At 37.9% G+C, this 20,092-nt stretch overlaps 1 protein-coding gene across 5 annotated transcripts in view; it reads left to right on the top strand.

Moving 5' to 3' along the window:
- SGCD (sarcoglycan delta) overlaps positions 1 to 20,092 on the top strand; it is a 1,033,257-nt gene that overhangs the window by 859,196 nt on the left and 153,969 nt on the right. For all 5 annotated transcript variants that reach the window (XM_008954393.6, XM_008954394.6, XM_063604282.1 and 2 more), the window contains 2 exons: positions 4,586 to 4,673; positions 10,279 to 10,398. In XM_008954393.6, coding sequence (XP_008952641.1) covers positions 4,586 to 4,673; positions 10,279 to 10,398 — 208 coding nt within the window. The remainder of the gene's footprint in view (positions 1 to 4,585; positions 4,674 to 10,278; positions 10,399 to 20,092) is intronic.

Below are 20,092 nucleotides of genomic sequence, written 5' to 3' on the forward strand. Positions count from 1 at the left end.
GACTCAACATCTCAAGTCTAATTTGTATCTTCTACCATTCCTTGCACTGCATTAGGAAGTGAACAAATATTTGCTGGCTATATATCTATGTGGCCTCCTCCCACCACACTGCTTTTTATATGTTTAGATTATAACATCACTCATGCTTAATGGCTTGCCTTTTGAAAACTGACAGTTACTGTCAACTTTTGTGTAATTATTTCTTTTGTTGACAACTCTCACTCTCTGTTGACTCTTAATTTGATCTGAGCATTCAGTTATTCAGCAAATATTTATTTAAAGCCTAATGGGTGCCAGGAATATGTGGGGCACTAGAAAAGCTGGCAGTCCCCTTGCAGTGGTGACAGATGAACATGACCCCTCAAAGGAATCATTGAGACAAAACAGCTAAACTTAGTGAAGTATTGAGAGAGACCAAAATGCTCCCAAATTTGGGCACAGTGCAGAGAGTAGCTGAATAGGAATGCTACAATGGGAAAACTGGACTGTTTCCCAGCTTATTTTGAGAAAGAGCTTCACAGTGTAGCTTCATTATTCATGACTGGAAAAAAATTTCAAAACAATAGAAATCTACCCAAGCATATTTATAAAAAGAGACTCCAAGAAAATAGAAATAACTGTACTATAGTATTGTTTTTCAGTAACTTGTTATGCTTTTAAATGGATCAATTCAGACACAACTTAAAGCATCCTATTGAAAATAATAATGTTAATAATAGAGATATTTGATGCTTGCTGAAGAAAAACTTACAAACTATCCTTTGAAAATGATTTTAATGACAAATCTCACTTTGTAGAAGCCAGTTTTTTCCAGGTGATATTCAAAGTTAGTGTTATTTTAGTAAACATAGATCACTGCAACCAATGCATTGTGATGACTGTGGAGAAGTCACTATGTTCTGACTACCTAGTGTTGCGAGCCTTCCAGAAGAGTGGTTGTGCAGAGAGAGCCCTGGGTGAAGAACTTGCTGTGAGAGGACCCATGGACTATTCCTTTAGTATTTCCAAAGGCAAAATCTCATGGAAATATATTTTGTCTCAGTATAAGGGAGAATTTTCTAATGTGATCAAAAGTGAAATCATGTGTTCACAGTGTATCAAACTCCCTGCCTACTCAAAGATGGGGGCCTTTCCAAGGTCTCTTTCTGAAACTCAAGATCTTAGAATTTTGCAGCCTAATACCGCTTTCAATTATATAATAAAAAAACTTTGTATTTTATCATAGTTTTATATGTACCATAAAACTATAGAAACAAGGGTGTTTCTATACATCCCAAACTCAGGCTTTCCTGTTAACATCTAATATTAGTAGGTAAATTTTGTCACAATTAATGAACCAATAATGATACATTATTATTAACTAAAGTCCACCCTTTATTTTGATTACTTTGGTGTTTTTTTCTTTTTAAGTAATATCCTTTTTCTGTCCAAGGATTGTATCCCGGAAACCACCTTATGTATAGCTCTCATATCTCCCTACGCTCTTGGCTGTGATAGTATCTCAGATTTTCTTTAGTTTTGATGACCTCGACAGTTTTGAAGGGTACTGATAAGGTAGTTTGTAAAATGGCCGTCAATTGATATTTGCTATTTCCTCATGTTTAGATGGGGATTATGGATGTTGAGGAGGAAGACCACAGAGGCAAAGTGCCATTGTCTTTTTATCATATCAAGGGTGCATGCTATCAACATGATATACCAGTCTTGATGTTGCTTTTGGTTAGCTGGCTGAGGTAGTGTTGGTCAGATATCTCAAATGTAAAATTACTCTTTTATTTCCCCTTTCTATACGGTGCTCTTTGAAATGAAGATACTAGGCACAGATCACCATTAAGGAGTGAGGATTTAATCTATGTAGATTTTTTGGAATTCCTCTGTCTGGGTAGATTTGACTATTCAACCTCATTTATCTGTTCATTTATATTTGTATAGACTCATGGATATTTATTTTATGCTCTGGGTTATAATACAATACTGCATTATTTGTTTTGTTCCTCAAATGCTTTCAGCTTTAGCTGTTGAAAGCTCTTTCAGTTGTCTTCTGTGTCACTTTGACATACCCCTATGATTGTAAGATTTTGGTTTTTTTGTTTTTTAAACACTTCCTTTCTGGCATTAAAAGATGCTGCAGCCTCCTGTTGAGGATTTCTTGTGCCAGCCATTTCTCTAAGGAGCTCTCCTCATGTAGCTTTTGTTTGTTTGTTTATAGTTTTAAAGTGGTTCTAGAGTCATTTCAGGTACTTTACACATATTTTTCTTTATTTTGGGGGGTCTTTTTTTCAACATCATTATGTAGCCTTTAACTTCATTTCACAGATGCAGAAACTAAACAGAAACTAAAAGAGAAATGATTTACCCAAGGCCACACAATTACCATAGAAGTGGAGTTGTTATAAAGCCTAAATTGTTTGCCTCCAGAGCTCACACTCTGAACCTTTACTTTACAAGGTCAGTCTCACTTGTTACCTAAGTTAGTGTTAGATAGAAACAGTGCTGCTGTGACCAGCCTGCCCTTTTGTTAGGAGGAAAGGTGAAAATAAGCCAAGTTTTCCTCTGGCAAGTCTCCCCTCAGGATTCCAGCCATGCTAAGAGTTCAAAGCCTTTCCTGAATGTGGGAGTTGTTGTGTGCTGCCTCGTGGTTTTCACTATTTATCTGAATTCCCAGATCAGATTGTTAGCTCTTCAGAGAGCAAGGAAAATATACTACACTGTAGGATTATTAAGGTAAGTAACTTCTGTCAGCCACATCACATCAAAACAGGCTGTGATGATATCGTTGCTATCAAATACAAATATCAAAATCTGCACCTTTCATACCAGGAGAGCATAAATCTTGATTGAAGTGATATCATATTCCCTCCCCTTTCCTCCACTTTTGAAAGCCACCTGGGGATGGGTGTTGGTTGCCATTCTGCCATGTGCAGGTGACTGGACTGGGCTGGCCAATCCAGTCTGCATCCCCACCAGTTTTAGAAGGAAAAAGACATTAGACAGCCCACAATTTTCTTACCTCTATGACTTTCTTTTTTCATTTCAACTTGATAAAATTGTGTCTATTCTTTTCAAGGCTTAGCCCAAGTGTTCATTCCTTCAGGAATTCTTCTTTGCTTCCTGCTCCACAGCCCCAAACTGAGAATAATCTCACCCTTCAGGGAAGTCCCCCAAACATCTCATAGCTCTGAAATCACTCTTGCTATTCTCTGGCTAGCATATTTGTGACCATCTCCTGGTCTCCATTAGAATATAAGACTTAGAAGGTAAAGACTGAACTTTGCCTGTCTTCTGCTTGCTCACAACTTGTAGGACAATGATTTTTATGTATTTGGGGCTCAAAGCATTGAGCTATTATTGAATTTTCAGGCAGTAATATACCAGATAGTGACAAAGGTTCCAAAAGCCAGGAATGGCTACCAGATTCCTTTTTCCATGTTCTGTGTCAGAGATTCATCCTTTAATTTATGGCTTTAGTTTACTCTAAGAAAATGACAACTTCTAAACCAAGGGTTGGCACGCAGTGGCCTTTGAGCTACATTCAACCCTCTGCCTCTTCTTGTATCACCAGTGATCTAAGAATGGTTTTCATGTTTTTAAGTGGTGGGAGGGGGAGACAAAACACAAAAAGAATATCTCATGGCATATTCAGATTATATTAAATTTTAAATATAAAATTAAAATTTTATGAAATTTAGATGTCATTTTCCATGAATAATATTTAATGAAATACAGTCATACCCTCTTTGTTTACATATGGCCTAAGGCAAGTTTTACACCAAAACAGCAGAGTTGAGTAGTTACAACAGGGACATACATCCCATGAAGCCTGAAATATTCAGTCTCAGGACTTTCAATAAAAAGTGTGCCAAGCCCTATTCTGAGTCATGCCCAGAAATGTGTACCACTGTGTGAAAAAGTTGGGGAGCCCTTTAGATAAAGGGCAGAGTAGATACAGGCACAGACGGCCTAGAGGAAAAGGAGTCTGGAGACAAGAAAGGGAAGAAAACGGAGGCAGAGGCATACTTGGGGACATCAGATCTCCTGGGTTTTGTATACATGCATTGCAAACATCTCTACAAAGGATTCTTATAGTTGGTGGGTATGCCCGAGGGGCAGATCTTGGGTATTTTACAGAACCTTCCTGCTCTTCTATAAGGACTCTGCATGGGTCTTTTGAAGAAAGGATGACATTAGGAGATTATCATTCATTTCTGATCATTCTGTGTACCAAGACTAATATTTTCAGTAAGATCTAATGGGCTTTGTGTCTTAATTTTCTCTGATTCAACCATAATAATGTGTGTGTGTTCTGGGGGAATCTATATTGTGTGTGTGTGTGTGTGTGTGTATGTGTGTGTGTGTGTGTGTGTGTATGTGTATGTGTGCATTTCTTTGGAAGAAATCTGTTTTAGATAGATGCTAGTTAATTATCATGTACATAGGGATCTTTAAACATTTGGAGTTTTTGAGTAAAGACACATTGATTGGAACTTGGCTAAAGCCATTTCAGCCCCTTGGAGAGTTGTAATGACAGTTCTTTTTGTTTAGAAATCTATCATTTTCATGTCTTTCTCTTATTTTCTTATTGCAGGGTAATGCCCTGTACTTCAAGTCTGCCAGAAATGTTACAGTGAACATTCTCAATGACCAGACTAAAGTGCTAACTCAGCTTATAACAGGTAAGAAAAGGGAGAACTTAGCAGTGCCTAGCCCATGCGAGGCACTCAGAATACAAAATTAATGGTCAAAGGAAACACCATATGAACCTGAAAATAAAGTGTGCTAACACAGTGTTGAGAAAGAGAATGTAGCATGTGTTCCATGATTTTACTAGAGGGTAGAATCCCATCTGTACACATATTAAACTTATGAAATCTAATGATACCTACTTAGTGGGGTAAGAAAAAAAATTTTTCTAAGCAGATTTTCATAGAACATGGCCCCTAAGTATAAACCAGCTGCTTCATCAGGTGCTCAGCCAAAGAAAAGCTTCTTGCTCCAATGCTGGAGGAAAAACAGGCTGTGATGGATTGGTTGAGAGAAGAATGCAGTATCTATAAAGCCAGGGACCATACTTTATGGGCTGTGAAAGGGATTTTTAACTATAGTTTGAACCCATGCCATATTTGCTGTACGTGCTGACTTTGAAGCTAACTCAATTGCAGGATGTGGATGTATCTTTACTGAATATGTTTGTGTGTAATTTCTTTTAATACAGCAGATCTGCGCCTAATGGCTGTGGAAAGCACCCACTGTGTTTTAAACTACAAATTCCTGAAATCTAAACAAGGACTGGTTATTCACAATAATGATTATAATGATAAACATGGACCTCGTGATTTGGTAACATGTTGAGCAGCACAATCAATGCCCACTCTGTAAGCAGTGAACAGGGAGGCATTATGCACCCCCACAGTGGAAGGGAAAAGGAATGTATGTGTGAATGGCATTGTTATACTTACAGACAGAAAATGCCATTTGTTTGGCTTCAGGGCTAAGAGTAAAGTATACAGATGGACATTTTGAGAAGCCAGTTACCCAAATGCCTTGAAACATTACTGTTATTGTGAATAAAATATCTGGAACCCACTAATAAGCCATGGGGAAACAGGTACCTTTGTGCCCATAGTCTTCACTCCTGGGGAGGGAGCCTCACTCCTACTCTGCCCCTGGAGTGCTGCATGTAGATGTCTAGAGATTCATAGCCAGTGGGTGACTTGGACCATCCGCCAATCAAGAAACTCAGGGATTGAAGGAACTGCTGCCCGGCAGAGCCCATAATCCATAAACATGTTGTTTCAGCATGTGACTGGATCTTCCGCCTTGCTTATATAACATCTGGCCCGCAGTCACAATGCTAAATAATTAAATAAACAGCTTCAGTAAGCAATGATTTAAGCAGCGTGTGTGAAAATTGCCTCCAGGAGGGTAATAAATCCAACCTCCAGCTCCCAGATTTTCACATTCAAAAGGAACTTATTTAGCCTGTTGATCATTTCCCATTTATTTGTAGTGGGAGATTTGGTTTACTTGAGATTTTGTTTTGATAAAGCTGGAACTGCCCAAATGACTATTATTCAGCAAAAGAGTGAGTCAGTCTCTTTTTTTCCCCCCACTCTTCCTCTCCCTTCTATCCCTACCCTTCTGACACCTTTTCCCCTCCCCTTCAGTGCTTCTCTCCCTATTCCTTCCCCTCTCTCCTACCACCCCTTTATCCCTTTCCTTCCCCTTCTCTCGTCTCTCTTCTTCTTCCTCTCTTCCCTTGTTTCTTCCTCCTCCTCCCTTCTCCTGTGTCACTATTCTTGACTCTATCCCTCCAGTGGTATTTGGTATTTGTTTTCTGTCTCCCTATGATGAATTCTAGAGAAGACATTAGATATGTTTAAAACATCATTCTAAACACACACACACACATACACACATGCAACAATACACCCTTAAAAGTTTTCCTTCAATACTCTCCTTTTACATTACATTAATGCACACAGTGGAAAAGCACCCAGCCATGCCAGCAGACAATACCTTCTAATGCCTGTTGTGCTGGGTGCTGTACTTATTGGAAAACAAATCACTCCTGTCTTCTAAGCAGTGAGGTCTACAAAGGCTATCCTGAGGAATAAAGAATTCTGTTTACCTAAAGAATGTCTCAAAAACCCATTAGAAATTCTAATGTTAGATGTCCAGGAAGTCTTTTCACAGGAAACAATGCTTCACATGATAGTTAAGTTCTCAAATTAGATCACGAATGCCTATTTGACCATAAGGCAGGCTGCTGATTTAGTATCTCAGTAGTGGGTCTGAATGGGGAACCCTCCTACCAACATGGAGGAAAGCAGTGGAGATGCTTTGGACAGCATCATGAGGGAGTGGGGAAGGGTTCTAGTATTAAGAGAGTTGGGAAGAGAAATTAGGCTTGAAGGCCACCAGGCCTTTGCACCTCCCAGACTCATGGAGACTGTTGATGCATTTTGATGGGGCTCCAGTTCTCCTCCCTGTTTAGGAGATTAATTAAGGAGGCACTCCACACATAGACTACACAGAGGGGGATTAATTCAAGATTAGTTTCACATTAGGAATAGTGGTTTTTTTCTTCCCAGAGAGGAACAATGAGTTCAGCATGTGACCTCCTGAGCTGTCTCCAGCTCCATTTGCGTTTTTCTCTAGAGTCATTTTTAAGGATTCCAGCCATGTCCAGGGAATTTGGCAGCCTCAGGTGAAATCAACAAAGGACAAGCCGTCTGTACCACTGAGCCAGCAGTTGCTCTGTGGGGTTTTGGCTAAAACTACCAATTACTGAGCTTCAGATACCCAAAGGGTTGTGGCTCTTGGTGAATTCCACTTTATGTTCTGTGAAGCCCTGAAAAGCAAGATAGCTTAATTGTACTTTGTGTTCTCTGATTGCTGAAGCATACTTTCTATACTGCTATAGTCCTTTAGTATATGCTTCTGTATGTCTCACAGCTGTTCATGAGTTCAAAGTAACACAGGAAGGTGTCCTTAACTCCTCAGGGACCAGGATGATGATATTGCCCAGGTCCACAGAGGAGAAGTCCAAGCATGTGTGTCCCCAAGTTATACAACTGCTTTTTTATATGAATGGAACAAAAATGGGCAAACTGCTCGCCCTGTGCCCATCCTGAGGTCATTCATTCATTCATTAGTACTTCATTACCTTCCCATTCTCAATCTCCCTCCTCACAAAAATAAAGTAATAACCCTAAAGCATTGACAATATAATATAGATTTTATTCAAGGTTTTGATGCCATCAAGAAGATAGCTACATCTTAGCCTTTGCAGAAAAACTGAAGCCAAATCCCTCATTGGACATCTCAGCTCTTTCAAGATTTCCTTCTGGCCCTTGTCTCCAGTTTTCTATTTCTCCTTATCCTCACAGAGCTTATTTCCTGGCTGTTCCAGATGTGCTGGCCCCAGCCCCCTTCTCCTTCCTAGACAAATAAATGCCCCTTTCCTTCTGTGGAATAATTCTCAGAGCTCCATTCCAGACCGAGACCTGCCATTGTCTTTAACCTTGCGAGAGCCCTCTGCCTTGCCGCCATTTGTTCTCCTCATCTGCAGCATCAAAGTGGTCAGATAAGATGACTTCCAGGTTCCATGATGCTTGGAAGTGCTGTCCTATCTCTGCTGTTTCAATCTCCTACTCATTAGGGAGCCTTTCCAATATCCTTCTTTGTGTTGGAGGGCTGGTGTGGACACACTGGCAAGGGATGAGGTCTGCTTAATAGATGTGATTATGTGAGTAAGGAAAGTGCACTAATAAGTACTCATCATGCATTCTTTTCCATGTGTTGTCCCATTGCAGTAGAATGGCGATGTCCACAAGAGTGGTGATGTCCACAGGAGTGGTTTCCTACACTCACAGCACTTTGCCACCCATAGATTTCTTTTTATAAACACAATGTCATTTGATTCTTTCAAACTTTCTATAACGTAGATACAGTAGGCAGTGATAGTCCAATGTTATAGATGGAGAAACTGAGGTTCAGAAAGATCAAATGATTTGCCCCAAATCATGTTACCGCAGAATAAGAATGAGTTGGGAAATAATTCATGTCTTCTGATTCCTAGTCCGACAGTCTTGACAAAGAGAAAAGCCACCCCAGATCCCAGTGACTGGTTGGCACTATTAGCCCAGCCTTAGCATTCTCCTGCTTCAATGTAATTTTTCAGAACACACGCACCAGACAAGGCTGTTCAGTGGCCATGATGGATCAAGACAAAACAACACAAACACACAAACACAACTTTGGTCATGTGTGTACATAGCAAAACTATCAACATTGTCCAGACCACAAAAAAGACCAAACATCCCCCTATCCTGGCTAATAAGAGTGACTCTGTTTCTTTATTCACCACATTTTTAGCATTTCCCTGGTCTGTCTTTCTTCTAGATAAGATTTACTCCCATTTCCTGATAGTATTTAATCCAGGGTAGAGCCTTATTTCCTTAAACGTTCCCCAAAATAAGCTAATATAAGGTCACATCCTCTGATAAGTCCTTTCTCATGACTTCTTTCTGAGATGTCCTATGGTTTTCCTTATGGTGTGTGTTGTCCCTCACTGCAATGAGTAATAAACCCAGTTTGTTCAACAGCAGGTGTGTTCCTAGTGGTCTTTGGCTGGAAGACACTGGGGACTCTCTCATTGCTATTTATTATTAAGTGACACTCTTTTGAAAAATACCAGAAAGAAAACAATTCCATGTCAGAATCTTCTGAACAATTTTGGAAAAAGTATAAGATTTTTAGACTCTACCCTCAAATTTTTTTTCTGTAGGAACTTCTAGATGAAAAGATGAATTTCTTTTGATCTGAGCTAGGTTCAGTGAGAATGATTATACTCCTGGATTATTCCTGTGTATTTCTGTAGACCAGCTTTTGAGAACCCCATGAAATTCAGGTATTCAGGTAGATCCAGTAGATCCAGCTCAGATAGATTGGAATGCTTTCTTCTTTTAGAAATTCTAGCTCATCAACCTGGTTTACTTTTTCCATGGTACCTAAATCTTTCTGCAGTTTTCTGGTTTAATAATAAAATTTTAAATGTATATTGGTGTGTCTCCATCAGAATATAGATGCTATGGAATTGAGCTTGATTTCCTCGTGCAGTATTACAGCTCCACATTCAAGAACAGCATCTGTTGTCATCTGATAAACCATCTAAATTTAGTTTTCACTGAACAAAATCCTAAAGTAAAAGATTGAACAACTTCTAAGGCAATTAATTACAATAACCATTTCTGCTATGAAATGATCTATATACTAAGGAAATAAATTTCTCTTGGTGTCAAATGCAGCCAGTGGGTTAAGGGTACAAAGTTAAACACATTTCAGCTGAATTTTAAAAAGTTCTTTCTGATAATTAGGGAGGGCCAAAGATATGTGATCGCCTCGAGAAGTGTTGAGCCTCTTGTGCCTTGATAAATGCAAGCAAAAATCCGTAACTATTTGACAGCAGTTTGGTGGTTAGCTGAGGGAAATCACAGTCAAGGATTAGTTTGGAGGAAGGGCTTGCTGGTCTTCAAAATTATAGCCCAAGAATATATTACTAAAAGTAATTGACAAGATCTGGCTAAAGTCATGAGACTGATTTTCATGGTCAGCTTTTGAAAACCAGTCCACTGAACATTGAAGTCTCATACAATCTTGTTAGATATGTGTGTTCTATGAAAAGCTTTTTGTAGTCAAAGCGATGAGACTAATGGTGTTTTCTCTCTCTCTCTCCCCTCTCTCCTCTCTATCTCTCTATCTCTCTATATCTCTCAGGTCCAAAAGCCGTAGAAGCTTATGGTAAAAAATTTGAGGTAAAAACTGTTTCTGGAAAATTGCTCTTCTCTGCAGACAATAATGAAGTGGTAGTAGGAGCTGAAAGATTACGAGTTTTAGGTAAGGAAACTTGAATCATTTAACTTGTTTGATGCTACTGTGCACATTTTAGAGGAGAAGCAAAATGGTGTTATGAACAGGATGTGTCCTCCCAAAATTCATATATCGAAATCCTAACTCCCAAGATAATGGTATTAGGAGGTGGAGCCTTGAGGGGTAATTAAGTCATGAGGGTGGAGCCCTCATGAATGGGATTAGTGTCCTTCCGAGGGGATGAGAAGACCAGAGATCCCTCTCTGACATGAGAGGGTACAAGAAGTCAGCAGTCTGCAACCTGGAATAGGAGCCTCACCAGAACCTGACCAGGCTGGTATCTGATCTCAGACTTTAAGCCTCCAGAACTGTGAGAAATCAATTTCTGTTGTTTATAAGCCACCCAGGCTATGGTACTTTGTTACAGCAGCCTGAACTGACTAAGACAAATGGTGTCTAGAAGAGTGATTTAGGCCAGTTTCCTGGATTCTTTTAAAGGAAGGCAGTTGAACCTCCCTGAGTCTGGTCCCCTAGTGGAAATTTCTCAAGCTGTCAAGTATTTTTGGCACATCTTTCAACACTGAGCTTTGTGTGAAAATGAGTGCTCATCCAAAGAAGTCTCATTTAGCACATCCTGTACTCAGAGACTGGCAGGCGTGCTTGACGCATTCCAGACTTGCATACATGATGCAGTGATTCCTAAACCTGGTTGCAACTGAAGAATCATCTAGGAAACTTTGGAAGGGTTTAGGTTCATAGTTCCAACTCTGATTTACTGAATTAGAAGCTATGGTGAAAACACTGAGAATTCGTTATTAAAAATATTTGCAGAAATTTCTATGATCCCACTGTTGGAATTATTGAATTTGAGCACATAGCAAATGAATCTTTTATGGCTGTACGCTGAAATGATCTAGCATGGTGATTTAAGGATCCTAGAACTCCAGCTGACCGGGTTTTTAATTCCTGCTGTCACCCACTAGTTTTGTGACTTTGGGCAAGTTGCTGGCATCACTGAGCCAGTTTCCTTTTCGGCTCAATAAGGCTAAGAACATCTCCCATCTTGAGTTGTCCCTAAGGTTAAATGAGACTCTGTTACATCCACTTATCAGAGCCCCTAGCACAAAATAGTGCTCAGTCAACAGTAAGTGCTGCTGCTGCTGTTACTACTTATACTACGATTACTATTAATGCTAATGCTACTTTTCCTTCTTTAGCTCCCTGAGATTCACTGTAGCATAGTGACTAAAATCTCAGGCTCTAGAATTAGCCTGTTTTTAACCCAATTTCTATCCTTTGCTAGCTGTGTAACCTTAAGCAAAGTATCTAATCTCTCTGTGCCTGCTTGCTTACCTGTTTATAAAATTGGTATAATAGAAGTATTTATCTTCTGAGACTGCTAAAAAGATTGAATGAAATCATCTATGTAAAGTACTGAATTGGCTAAAATACTAAGTGTCCAATAAGTGCTAGGTGTTATCATCTTAAATTACTAGTATTATTATAAGGTACGTTTACCTGAAATTATATTTATCTCTGCATTATTATTTGCACTTTGCATCTTCTTTATCTTCCATTACTCCTGTATTTTTTCTTGGTCTTTACCTCCTCCCACAGTCAGCTTGTCTGGTCTATTTCTCTCTTCCTTTCTCAGTACACATACATGTCTAATTTCCTTTCTGGATGACTCTTAGAGCTTCATCTCCAGTCTGGTATCTTCCTTGAATTCTGGATCTTCTTCATCTGGATATTCTGCCAGCCTCTCAAATTCAGTGGATCTTGAATGCCTATCATGGTCAAATGCACGCATATGTACGTGTGTGCACATATATTCCATCACCTCACCCCCGATTCTCCCACTTGTATTTGCCCCTGACTTCCTTAACACTCTTACTGTCCCCATTATACTGTCCTGTCCCAGTCTCATCCTGGCCATCATGAGCTCAGCATAGTCAAAAGATGGAAGTGACCATCCTTATGGGGTTTAATGGAGGCAAAAATACAGGGTGCAGAGATGATAAAGCCAGGTGCAGTCTAATCCCTGGTCAGTGGTTTACCTGTGGCATGATCTGAAACAACTCCCTTTTTCTTTCAGGGCCTTGCTTTTTTATATCTGTAAAATTAGAGTTACCTAGAGAAGACATTTTTATATAATGTTTTCCAGTGACTGAAGCTTTTAAAAATAAAATTTCATACATAGTCCCAATAAATAAAACAGATGAAAGACCAAGATTTCTCTGGGTTGTAGGCGAGTATATTAGTCTGTTCTCACCCTGCTAATAAAGACATACCCTAGACTGGGTAATTTATAAAGAAAAAGAGGTTTAATGGACTCACAGTTCCAAATGGCTGGAGAGGCCTCACAATCATGACAGAAAGCAAAGGAAGAACAAAGACACATTTTACATGGAGGCAGGCAAGAGAGCACATGCAGGAAAACTGCCCTTTATGCAACCATCAGATCTCATGAGACTTATCCACGATCACAAGAACAGCATAGGAAAAACCCACCCCTATGATTCAATTATCTCCAACTGGGTTCTTTCCATGACACGTGGGGACTATGGTTGCTACAATTCAAGATCAGATTTGAGCGGAGACACAGCCAAACCATGTCTGTGAGGATTTGAAAGGGGAGACTTGAGACATTGGAGTCTTAGTATAGTTTGATTCTTTTCCCCCTCTGTGTCCTCTGGGGACCGCTTATAACTTATTTTTTAAAACCCTTTATGTGGATACTCTTTTTATAAAAGGTCTATTGATTACTTGCTATGATTTAGGTACTATGCTTGATATGCAGTATTATATTTACACCTCAGAAACACCTTGTGGGGTAGACACCGTTTTTATCACCCCTGTTTTACAGTTGACACAATTGAGCTGAGCCATAGGGAAAGGTGAACCAAAGCATGGCTGACAGCTAGAATTCCCAACCGGGCATGTTGGACATAGAGGGCTTTACCTTAAAGCCCTATACTTGCTGTGGCCTCTATCTGGTCTCATTTTCAGAAGGGGAACATTGCCCAAGATCAAGTGCCAGTAAGTGGAAGGGCCCATGTTCAAATCCCTGCCTATAGACTCCAGCCTCAGTGCACTTCACTACATGTAAATATATTCCTAAGACTTTTCCTATTTTCACAATTTATGCTTTCCTCTTTTTGTAGAAATGGCATTTTCTATTTTAATTCTTGGCTGATGTGGAGGGAAACCCAGAGACTTCGAGCTATCCTCATGTTTAAGAGCACTTTGGACCAGGCGCAGTGGCTCACATCTGTAATCCCAGCACTTTGGGAGCCCAGTGCAGGTGGATCATGAGGTCAGGATTTCAAGACCAGCCTGACCAACATGGTGAAACCCCGTCTCTACTAAAAATATAAAAATTATCCAGGTGTGGTGGCACACAGCTGTAATCCCAGCTACTGGGGAGGCTGAGGCAGGAGAATTGCTTGAACCCAGGTGGTGGAAGTTGCAGTGAGCCAAGATCGTGCCACTGTACTCCAGCCTGGGCAATATAGTGAGACTCCGTCTCAAAAAAAAAAAAATACTTTGCTGTACCAGCTGTAAAACAAAAATGCCTAGGGGAAAAAGTGGTGTCATCTCACACCCAGATCATTCTATGCAAGTGAATTTGGCACTTCCTGTTAATTCCTTGGTGCATCATGAGTCACTTCACCACTTTAAAATCTGACTTTGCAATGGCACAGGATAATTTTAAACGTCCAGACACTTTGGCTTAATCTTAACATCCAAAACTCTGTGATGGTATCACTTCAGAACTTAACCTCTACCCTACCCCACCCCCACATTCACTTAGACTGAAGACTGGGAAATGATTATAGGTTTTGGTCACTTCAAAGCAGGTGGGTATTTTCGTTGTTGTTTGCAGCTATGTTTGTGATATTTCACTTAGAGCATAATGTAGGATAAAATCTGTCTCTCTTCATCATTAGGAACATTTGCTTTTTTATGTGAAATGTAGAAAGGAAGCATCAAAATAAATATCACTGCTGCTGTCAATGCTAAAAAGACTTGGAAATGACCACCCCACAAATCTTGCATCAACCTACTCAGTGAAATGAGCCCAGTGGGTTGCAGAAATGAGCTTCTTGTCAGCTGGGATTCAGCCATATGGTGTGGAATGACAAGTCTAGGCAGTTTCATTTTCAGCATAATGAGAAGTTTGTCTTTTTGAGTCGTCAGACTGTATAAACTCTTGGGAGGTTTGAATCTGGTTGCACATTTCATGGTAGCATCTAACATAGCTGGGTTTTATCCTTATCAGGACCACTTAGGACCTGAGTGACCGTATTCAAGTATGTTTTCTCTCTAAGCTTTAGTTTCCATTTGTATAGAAAAAGAAAAAAAAATGGAAGGAAGAATGAATGACTATAATAAGAAATATAAGTAAATGCTATGTAAAAAGTCAATTATTTAAGTTGATAGCAAGTTGAGTAGAAATAAGCAGTAGAGACCTAAAAACATAATGTCTCTTACATGTAGTAGCTTTACTTGTGGATTCAGAACAATTTAAAAAATTTTTCTCTGGATAACCACACCCACCTATTCAGTTTTTAGGACAATGACAACCTTGAGCACATTCAAGGGATCTTGAATAGTATGGCAAAAAGACTAGAAGCTCAATTATTTGGAAACTTTTATTCTGGAAAAGATATAGGAGGAATAAATGTAGGTAGGCTGTAGTCACTGAGCTCTCATACATGCATGACTTTCCTGGGGAAAGCAGAGCAACCAAGAGCCATGCAGTTGAGTAATTAAAAACACAGGTTTTGTAGCTAACTATATATCCTGGTTTCTGTTGTAAGCTAGTGCTTTGGGTATGTTGCTTCATCGTTCTAGGGATCCTCTTATAACTCTGTGACATAGGGTAATAATGTCGGGTGCTCTGTGCTGTTGGGAGTACTGAACTACACAGTGTGTGTAGAGTTAATAGTACAGTGTGTGGAACACAGTAAGCATTCAGTACATGCTAACTGGTGTTGGTGATGGATTTTTTTTTCAATTGACACATTACAGGCAAACATACAATTTGATTTTTTGATTCATCTCCATCATATAATGATGAAACTAAGGTAGTTAGCATATTCAACACCTTGTGCATTTATCATTTCTTTTTGATGACAACATTCAAAAACCAGTCTTGTAGCTATTTTATAACATACAGTAACTTACTGTTAACTGTAGTCACCCTCCTGCACAATAGAACACCAGAACTTATTTCTCCTATCTAAATGCAACTTTTACCCATTAACCAAACTCCCCATCCTTCTCTCCTCCATCCCCTCCCAATTTATGGTAACCACCTTTCTATTCTCAACTTCTATTTAATATGAAATCAACTTTTTTAAAATTCCACATATGAATGAGATCCTGTGGTATTTTTCTTTGTATGTCTGGTTATTTTACTTAGCAAAATGTCCTCCGGTTTGCCCATTTTGTCCCAAATGACAGAATATTATTCTTTTTATGGCTGAACAGTATTCCATTGTGTACACATAACACATTTTCTTTATGTATTCTTTTTTATGTATTTCTTGTTGGCCATGTAGGTTGATTCCAAGTCTTGGCTATTGTGACTAGTACTGCAGTAAACGTGGAACTTAAGACATCTCTTTGATGTATTGATTTCATTTACTTTGGTATATATCCTGTAGTGGGATTGCTGGATCATATGGTAGTTCTATTTTAATTATTTGTAGAGCCTCCTTACTGTTTTCTGTAATAGTTATACTTATTTATATTCCCAATAACCATGTTAAGGATTCCCTTTTTTTACATCCTCATCAATACTTGTTATCTTTTGTCTATTTGATAATACTCCTAACTGGAGAGAGATGGTATCTCATTTGCATTTCATTTATATTTAAATGGTTAATGATGTTGAGCATATTTTCATATACCTGTTGAACATTGGTATGTTTTTGAGAAATATCTATTAAGATCTTTTGCCTATTTAAAATTGGATTATTTTGCTTTTTTGCTGTTCCTTTTGTATTCTAGATATTAACTCCTGTCAGATGTATAGTTTGTCAACATTTTCTTCCATGCAGTTGGTTGTCTCTTCTTTCTCTTGTTTCCTTGGCTGTGAAAAAGCTTTTTAGTTTTATGTAATCCCATATTTTTAACTTTGTTGCCTGTGCTTTTGAGATCTCACCTAAAAAATCCTTCCTTAGCCCAATATCATGAAGTATTTTCTCTATGCTTTCTTCTAGTACTGTAGTTTTGGGTTTTACATTTACATCTTTAAATCCATTTTGATGTGATTTTTATATATAGTGAGAGGTAGAGGTCTAATCTCATTCTTCTACATGTGGATATCCAATTTTCTGGCACCATTTATTGAAGAGACTATTTTTCCCCAATATGTGTTTTTATCAACTTTATGAAAAGGCAATTGGCTGTAGGTGAGTGAATTTATTTCTGGGATCTCTATTCTCTTCCATCGGTGTATGTGTCTACTTTTATGCCAAGTACCATGTTGTTTTGGTTATTATAGCTTTGTATTATGTTTAGAAGTGCAATGCCTGCAGTTTATTTCTTCTTGCTCACAATTGTTTTGGCTATTTGGAGTCTTCTGTGGTTCCAGATGAATTTTAGAATTTTTTTCCTATTTCTGTGAGTAATGTCATTGGGTTTTTTTGTTTGTTTGTTTTTGTTTTTGATATGGAGTCTGGCTCTGTCGCCCATGCTGGAGTGCAGTGGCGCGATCTTGGCTCACTGCAAGCTCCACCTCCCGGGTTCCGGCCATTCTCCTGCCTCAGCCTCCGGAGTAGCTGGGACTACAGGCGCCTGCCACCACGCCTGGCTAATTTTTCTATTTTTAGTAAAGACAGGGTTTCATCGTGTTAGCCAGGATGGTCTCGATCTCCTGACCTTGTGATCTGCCTGCCTTGGCCTCCCAAAGTGCTGGGATTGCAGGCGTGAGCCACTGAGCCTGGCCGTGTCATTGGTATTTTTGATAGGGATTGCATTAAATCGGTAGAATGCTTTGGGTAGTATGGACATTTTAACAATTTAAGAATTAATCTAATCTGTGAACATGGAGTCTCTCTTCACTTATTTGTGTCCTCTTCAATTTATTTCATCAATGTTGTATAGTTTTCAGTATAGAGATCTTTCACCTCCTTGCTTAAGTTTATTCATAGGTATCTTATTTTTCGTAGCTATTGTAAATGGGATTGCTTTCTTGATATTTTTTCAAATAGTTCACTGTTAGCATATAGAAATGCTACTGTTTTGTATACGTCCATTTGATGTCCCACAACTGATTAGAATTGACTGTTAGATTTCTTAATTCTAATAATTTTTCTTGGTGGAATCTTTAGGGTTTTCCATATGTTATATATAAAATCTTATCATCTGCAAACAGGGACAATTTGATTTCCTCCTTTCCATTTTGTTTGTTTCTTTCTTTCTCTTAATTTCTCTGGCTACAACTTCCTGTACTTCGTTGAATACAAGTGGTGAGAGTGGGCATTCTTGTCCTATTCCTGATATTAGAGGGAACTTCCCATTCAGTATGATGTTAACTGGTGATTTCTTGTATATGGCCTTTATTGTGTTGAGGTACCTACCTTTTATAACTAATTTGATGAATTTCTTGCAATTGGATTTTGAGTTCTGTCAAATGCTTCTTCTGAATGTATTAAAATGATCATATGGTTTTTGTCTTTCTTTCCATTAATGTAGTATATCACACTTATGGATTTGCTGATGGTAAACCACCCTTGCATTCCTGATATGAATCCTACTTGGTCATAGTGAATAATCTTTTTAATTTGCTGTTAAATTCAGTCAGTTAATATTTTGTTGAGAAATTTTGTATCTATGTTCATCAGAGGTATTAGCCTATAGTTTCTTTTTTTGTTGTATTCTTGTCTGGTTTTGATATCAAGGTGATGCTGGCCTTGTAACATCAGTTTGGAAGTGTTTCCTCTTCTCTGATGTTATGGAATAGTTTGAAAAGAATTAGTATTACTTCTTCTTTAAGTGTTTGGCAAGAAGTCAGCATGAAACCATTATGTCCTGGGCTTTTCTTTGATGGAAGACTTTTATTACTGATTCAGTTTCTTTACTCATTATTGGTCTGTTCCCATTGTCTATTTCCTCATAATCCAATCTTGTTAGGTTCTATGGGGTCCAAGAATTTATCCATTTCATCTAGATTGTCAAGTTTGTTGGTAGATAGATATTCATATAGATACATAATAATCCATTTTATTTCTGTGGTATGAGTTGTAACATTTACTTTTTTATTTTAGATTTTATTTGAGTCTTTTCTTTTTGTATTAATCTAGCTAAATATTTGTCAATTTTGTTTATATTTTCAAAAAAACAACTTTGTTTCACTGATCTTTTTAACTCTAATCTCTTTTTTAATTCTACTCAATCTTTATTATTTACTTTCTTCTACCAACTTTGGGTTTTGTTCTTACATTTCTAGTTCCTTGAAGTTTATCTTTAGATTGCTTAATATAAATCATTTTACTTTTTCGATATAGGCATTCATTGCTATGAAATTCCTTCTTATGGCTGCTTTTGCAATGTCTCAGGCTTTGGCATGATGTGTTTTTATTCTTATTTCTCTCAAAAATATTTAAATTTCCTTTTTAATTTCATTGTTAACTTATTGAGAAGAATGTTGTTTACGTGTATTTGTAAAGTTCTGAAGTTTTTCTTCTAGTTGATTTCTAGTTTTATACCATTGTCAGAAAAAAAATGCTTGATATAATCTTTATCTTCTTTGTTAAGACTTGTTTTGTGGTATAACATGTGATCTATTTTGGAGAATGTTAAACGTGTAATTGAAAAGAATATATATTCTACAGCTCTTAAATGGAATGTTCTGTAAATGTCTATTAGGTCCATTTGGTCTATGGTGCAGTTTAAGTCCAATATTTCTTTGTTAATTTTCTGTATAAGTGATCTTTCCGTTGTTGAAAGTGAGGTGCTGAAGTCTTCTACTATTACTGTTTTGGAGTCAATCTCTCCCTTTAGATCTAGTAATATTTGCTTTATATATTTCAGTGCTTTGGTATTGGGTTTCTTTATTTACAATTGTTATATCTTCTTGTTGAATTGATTCTTTTATCACTATACAATGACCTTCTCCTTTCTTTTTACAGTTTTTGACTTAAAGTCTACTTTATTTTATATAAGTATGGCTACTCCTGCTTGCTTTTCATTTCCATTTGAATGGACTGTCTTTTTTCATTTCTCCACTTTCATCTATGTGTTTAATAATGAGGTGAGTCTCTTTTAGGCAGCATATAATGGGGTCTTGTTCTTTAATCCATTCAGTCACTGTATATATTTTAATTAAAGAATTTTATCCATTTACATTCAAAGTTATTTATGATAGGCGACAACTTACTCCTCCTCTTTTTTACCTCTGTGGTGTGGTGGTTTTCTGTGGTGCTAAGATTTGTTTTCTTTCTCTTTCTTGTTTATGTATCTGCTGTAATTTATTTGTGATTCCTGTGGGGCTAACGTGAAGTCTTATGGTTACAATAGGTTATTTTAAGCTAATAACAATTTAATTCCAGTCACATGAGAAATACTCTAGACTTTTTTCCTCCCTGCCAACAATTTATATTTTTGATATTTTCTTGCCTGAAAACATATATTTAAATTAGTATGTATAATATATCCATTATATATATATACATGAAATATATACACATTTTACATGTATATATACATA

This window comes from Pan paniscus, chromosome 4 (assembly GCF_029289425.2).
Source record: "Pan paniscus chromosome 4, NHGRI_mPanPan1-v2.0_pri, whole genome shotgun sequence".
NCBI classification, from domain to species: domain Eukaryota; kingdom Metazoa; phylum Chordata; class Mammalia; order Primates; family Hominidae; genus Pan; species Pan paniscus.